The 6,511-nt window shown below is 39.1% G+C and overlaps 1 protein-coding gene across 2 annotated transcripts in view; it reads right to left on the bottom strand.

Annotated features, from left to right (window-relative positions):
• mtnr1bb (melatonin receptor 1Bb) overlaps positions 1 to 6,110 on the bottom strand; it is a 42,832-nt gene extending 36,722 nt beyond the window's left edge. The window contains exons 1-3 of one of the 2 annotated variants that reach the window (XM_044141245.1): positions 5,675 to 6,110; positions 5,533 to 5,577; positions 4,880 to 5,437 (exon numbers count right to left, since the gene is read on the bottom strand). In XM_044141245.1, coding sequence (XP_043997180.1) covers positions 4,880 to 5,087 — 208 coding nt within the window. In that variant the 5' untranslated portion in view covers positions 5,088 to 5,437; positions 5,533 to 5,577; positions 5,675 to 6,110. Of the gene's footprint in view, positions 1 to 4,879; positions 5,438 to 5,532 lie in introns of both variants that reach the window. The other variant, XM_044141244.1, reaches the window with a different exon arrangement.
• Between the last annotated feature and the right edge of the window lie 401 nt (positions 6,111 to 6,511).

Consider the following 6,511-nt stretch of genomic DNA (forward strand, 5'->3'; position numbering starts at 1 on the left):
CCATAAATGTAAATCCCTAACACTTAAGAGTCATTACATTCATATCATCACTGAGCATTCATTGCAATTCAGTTATGTGGGCCAGGATTATGCTGAATACGCCAGATCATCTTATCCAAATATTTCTTGGTATTTTACTTAACATAGAGCTGCCATGACAGATACAAGGTCTTTCTGTGCCCAGTTTTCTCACCGGTGTTTTTATTTTCTTGGACTCTGCCTGTAGTTGTTGACTCTATGCCATCTCCTTTGCAATTCTTTAAAGAGTCACAGCAACACAGAAGATCCTTGTGCCAAATAATTATGCATCTACTTTTTTGTGCAGGGCTACCTAAAGAGAAGCTAACAGTACATGACATGATTTACCAAATGGCCTCCCTGGACACAGCATGTCTTACTTTGTGTGCCTGTAGTCAATTCAGACACTCATTTAAGGAGCTTTTCATGAGCCAACTGGGCTCAGATGGTCGAAACGTACTTGAACCCTGACTCAATTTAATGCCACATTATGTTGTGAATGGAAAACAAAAAGTAGTTTTGACTCTGCCAAAGAATTTTGGAAATTTCTGCTGCCTTACTATTTTTAAAGCTTTTATACTAGCACAAGTATGTGACTTCCAAATTATCCTGAAATATTAAGAATAGAAGTTATGTTGTTGATCAAGTCTACACAAGTATGCAAATAGACAATTATATGAAGAAGACAGATTTATGTTTTGAGTGTTTCAGCACCACAGAGACTGATGGAAAAACTGACGCTCAAAGTTTCAGCACCATGGACAGAGGCACGGAAGATGGAAAGTAAGCAAGGGAACATATGAGTGGAGGGACATTTTTACACAGTGTTAAATAAGGAATACCTCAAGAGTTATGTTTGCAGAGGATGAGAAAAACAGCAATGAAGAAAAAAGGGGGAGAAAGAAGAAAAGAGAGGTAGGTGTATGAATGATGTAAATAAAGTCTCTTTGAAGAATGGTTCAGCAAAGTCTAACTCTCTTTGAGGTTTGCAACACCCAAGCATCTTCAAAGACAAATCTCTGGGGACAAAAGACCGTGTCCAACACAAGCGTACACTCAGCTTTTCATATGTTCATTCACAAATTTGTACAACAGAGTCCAATACAAAAAAAAACAAAAAACGTCAATATTTGCAGATTACCCTCCCGACACTGTACCTTTTTGCACAAACACACAAAGTTTAAAGTGCCTTTGAGTGGATTTTGTTTCAAATAACACATTTCAAAGGTAATATTTGCTCCAATGTTTATAGTATACTCAGACGTCTTGACAATGAGTCAGTATTATACTATTTACTATAGGGGCGGCACGCACAATCAGATCGAGTAGGTGAGAGAGTAGCAAGGCCACTCATCAGTCGCCAACCTTGTGTCTGTTATAATGCTGCACTGTGCGGAAGGCTTGCTCCTCTAGCTCAGTGGTGCATAATCACACAGCAGCCTCAGATCTAGCTGTGACTATTAATACGCCCCCCGTCAGGTGCTTTCCCATTATATTTGTTTAAATGGTTTGTTTCAGTCCACAGAAGTCATCTTATCCTGTGACTTCCGTGAGCTCAGTTACAGAACTGCTGAGTGGACTGTTAGGGTTGAGAGAGACCAGCTTTAAGGAAGAAATATACTGTCAGAGCTTAAAACTCAAGCACATTTATTTTGGTTATGCTCTCACTTAGGAGATATATGACGAAAAAGCAAAATAGGAGCTTTTCATTAAGGCAGGAAAAAAAAAAACGGGAAATTGAAGTGAAGTCGTGCAATTAAACAAAAACAAGTCTTCCAGGAAGGAGAGATTAAAGCGAGTATGATCTGTCCAAGGAAGCAAAACGTGTTGTTTAGCCCATTGGCATTGTAGTTGTTCTAATTCAGCAGAAACCCCAACAGGATCCTAAGTTCTTTTTCAAACATGCAAAGCCAGGAGCGCTTCCTCTTAAAGGTCTGTGTGAGATTTGCACACTGCCGTTGATGTTTCATTGGTTACAGCACTCGACGGAAGAAGGCAAAAAATGTTTGAAAACACATTAGGAAAAAACAGAGGCTCTGTAGGTCAAGCTTCTCAAATAAAATTGTATCTAACAGCTAAGTGAGCTTTAGACACATAATTTTTTAACTTTTTCGCAAAGCTTCAAATACTGAAACCTCTTTTGTCAAGGTAATTCGGAGCTATAAATTCCATCTAGCATACCTATACTGGAGATTTTTTTTATGCATGCTTTAGTGCTCAATGTGGGAGTCAGGGTTACATTCAAATACTCCAGTGATGGTTGTGCTCATCTGACTGAAGGAAAACAAGCTCAAACAAAATGTTCTCTCATGTGAACAAATACAAAGACAGAATTTATTTCATCTTCAAATAAAAGGTTTTACCTGCTTTGACATGCATGAGGCAAAGCAAGAATCCCTGTTGCACCCTCCTTGATATAAAATAGTTGCTGATTTGTGGGATATGCAAATACATGCATATAACATGAACCCTTAATTGTTGCTCGCTAAACCAAAATCTGGTCAGTCAGCACACTGTGTTTCAGAAAATATTGGTGTTGACAAGTTTTAGGTCTCACCTTTGTACCAGGCATCTTTATCTAACATCTGCTACTTTGGCTGAAATACTTGCAACAAAACATTATTAGGCTGTAGCCCATAATAATTATGCAAGACTTAATAAAACAGTCTGAAATACAAAGATTCCACTAATAAGGGAAATGCATATATTTACTAAAGCCTATTTTATCCTTAAGCTGATATGCACTCAGAGTTGCATGTTCCACGCTTTGTGATGTTGTAGCTGCATGAAGTCAAGTATAAATATCAGTTTATCAAGGCAATTACATAGAGACAGTCTCAGATATTTTCTTGTGACCAGAATTGAACAATTTTATGAAAACTAAAACAATTCTGTCTTTTTCCAATCAGTCAACACAGCCCCAAGTCAAACTGATGACACTCTTCACTGTGGAACTTATTTCTTACAGAACCCAACAGGAGCTTTTCTAATAATCAGGAGAAAACAAAAAAAGCTAAATCTTGATTAACTCCAGACGTATGCAGCAGACTCGAATCTCCTTCACACATTGTGAGATGTTGTCTCTAATATAAATAATAATACCAACATTAAGTGCGTCTGTATAATAAACAAATGAACACTTTAATAATTTCACACATATAGTAATAGCAATATGTGCCTTATTTGCTGTCAAATATTGAGTTAGACATTTTAATGTATTTTGATTAGGAGGATTTAACTGGACTCTGTAGATTTTCAGTTGTACAGGAAAGCAGTTATTTGGCTTAGAGCTGTTCAGCAAGAAAATCTTTTTACTCTTATTACTATTTTATTATAAACATATAAAGTTGTCCAATAATTTTATTATTATTTATATTAGGAGCAGAGACAACATCACCCAGTGTGAGAGGGATATTTGATTATTAATGAGGAATCAGAATAATCTAAAATTGCTGTCAACACGTTTGCAAAATATGTGCATCTCCACTATTATATTTAGCTTTTCCAAGAATGCATTGTGTTTTATTGTTGCCCATGTCCACAGACATTAATCATAAAATAATGCATATGAAGAAAAAGGAATGCAGGGGAAGCTGAAGTCTGTAGTAGGCTCAATACAGCAACTCGTAATGTAGTGTGAATTCTACTACATCAGCACCATGTGCCCAGTTCATGTGCCTGTCAGGAAAATAGGAATCCTTTGGAGATTTGGATAATGTTGTCAACTCCTGGAGGTTAAAGGCATCTGTGCATGCTGGCATTTACAGACTTACAGACAGATATACTGCCCAATCAGGCTGCATACGATTATTTTAGTTTATTGTAACCTCCTTGTCGTTATGAAAAATATTACCACTTTCTGTTATACCTTACTCCTTACGACTGTTGTTATTAACAGTGTTGAAATTTAATGTTCAAGAAAAACTAGCTTGTTATTAGATGTGGAGATTGAGCAACTAATGATAATACACATTTCACAACTGAGTAAAATTATTATAAATATCAATAAGATTATTAACATTTAATTACTAAATAGTCACATAACAAGAAGTTATTGTTTACATAGTGACATTTGTCTCTCATATTCATAATTAGGGAATACTAATCAAATACTAACTGCAAAGGCAAAATTATGCTTTTATCTCCAACAATACTATGGCTCTGCCCTAGTGCTCACCTAGCTAACCAATGAACCCCAGTTCAGACATATTGCAAAACTCCAAATAGAGTCCTTGTGATTCCAAACAATTTTCATGTTTAGGCAGTGGATACTAGGCTGATTCTGGCTGTGTTTAGTTGTGAAAAAGTATTTTTGCATACTTATCCAGATTTGTGCCCTGAAACAAACAGGTCCCAGAGGTCTAGAGACATACATTTAACTTTATTGCTTGGTTGCTTCTTTGATGTGCTCCGTCAACCGTGAGACCTTGTTTTCCAATCCAAATCATATTCAGTCAACTGGATTTGCCACAGGTGGATTGCGTTCAAGTTGCAGAAGCATCTCAAGGATGATTGGTGGAAGTTGGAGAAACCTGAGCTCAATTTTGAGTTGGACAGCAAAAACGGGCGAATGTATGAGTACCTGTTATGTTTCAAGGATTATATTGTTATACATTTATAAAGACTTTTGTGCAGACTTTTAAAAGAAAACAAAACCTAAATCTACTTTAGAAGTGAAAGGTTGTGGATACCTACTGTGGGCACTTTATGCAAAAGTTTTAGATGTTGAAAGTCAGTTTCTTTAAAATTATTGTAGCTGTGTTGACTCATCATCCAGATCATCTTTGTGTGACCTCTGCTGAATAGTCTGGAAGAAAAAGAAAAAATAAGAAACAAACAAAAAAATAAATAAACACCTCACCTGCGTTCCTCAGCTTGCGGTTCCTGAACACCGAGATGATGACCAGCAGGTTTCCTAGCACATCAACCACCGTGGTGAAGATCAAGACACTGGCGAGGATAGCAATGACCCAGGCAGGGCGAGCGGTCCCCTCCGCGGGCAGGCTGCGCTCCAGCTGCCCCAGCCGTGGCTCTGTCCGGTTCTTCAGGAGCATCAACGTGTCCGGCATCACTCGGTCCACAGCGCGAAGCTGCCCGCCTCAAGTCCCCCGCTAAAATGCTGATTGTTTTCTTCTCTTTTTATTATTATAAGTGTATTTTTATTATTATTTCAACGTCCCGCCGGCACCGTCGGTACCGGTGTGTCCTAGATGAAACATGGAGCGCACCCTTCCCCAAGTTCCACGAGAGCGCAGGTAAAGTCCCCTACTTAAAGGCGACAATTAGTTGCTGTGGTGATCACGTGTGACGTATGAAGTTGCACGGACTCTTGGTTTCCTTTTTTCCCTCACATCTTCAGAAGCAAAGTGACCGGTCCACGTCGCACAACAAACGACACACGGCCACGGTGCCACACCTCCTGCCGGGAGAAAGGAATGTGAAATATTTCTCTTTCAGAAAATAATTTTCTAAGAACACGGCTCTTGTTTCTAAACTTTTAATGTGACGCCTTACCTGGCTTGCTGGTTGGCATTTGTAAATCTCCTTCTTCTGCGTGTGCTGACAAAAAATAAATAAAGGGTAAATAAAAATGGGAAAACGAGCGATTTCCTCGCAAGCGGCCAAATGGCTGGGTATATTTCTGTGTTCAACGTACAGCTTAGTTTATCTTCTTTAGCGATGTGTGACGTCCTGTCCATGTACAGGACCATGCAGCTTAAACGACGCAACTGTAGCTGAACGTAGCGAAATGTCACAGAGTAGCAGCCAGCGGTGAGACACTGATGATGATGATGATGATGGTGATGATGATGATGTGGAGACATTCACAGAGTGAGGATGGAGCGAAGACTCGCCTCTTTCGGTGTGTATGCGTGTGTATGTGTGTGTCCCTCTCTCTCTTTCTCCTTCATCCCCTACTCTGCGTGCAAACAAAAATATTTTCCATTTTTGCCCCGCTGTATTTTATTCCTACTCTATCCCAGCGTGACCTCCCAGAATCTGCCTTTGATCTCGGCACAATTGCTCGGAGGTGCTCCGACTGTAAGGACACAAAGTCGGGTCGGTTCGGGAAATCCAATGATCACGCTGTGACTTCGCGTAATCTTTTCTTTTTCTTTTTTCTTTTTTTTTCCATCGGGGTGAACGGGGAGGACATTTTGAAAGTATAAAAGATTAAATCAGACATGTTACCGCTCTGTATGTTTCTCAAAATCTAATTTTAGACGTGAAATAAATAACAGAAACGCTAAATCACATGGAGGTATATAGATTATATAAATTGTAAACACAACTGTGTAATTTATCGATCGGATGAATGCTTGAACAGTGCACACACGTTTCTGGACTCTGGAGTATTTGTGAGCAGCAGAGTCACGGCAAGAGGAGGTGGCAGCTTAATCCCATTCATGCTCAACATGGGTGACTGAAAAGGGTGGGGGACCGGGGGCAACAGTGCAGTCAGGCTATCTGGATTCAAAAGTTATCAATTATC

The sequence above is a fragment of the Gambusia affinis genome, linkage group LG15 (genome assembly GCF_019740435.1).
Source record: "Gambusia affinis linkage group LG15, SWU_Gaff_1.0, whole genome shotgun sequence".
NCBI lineage: Eukaryota > Metazoa > Chordata > Actinopteri > Cyprinodontiformes > Poeciliidae > Gambusia > Gambusia affinis.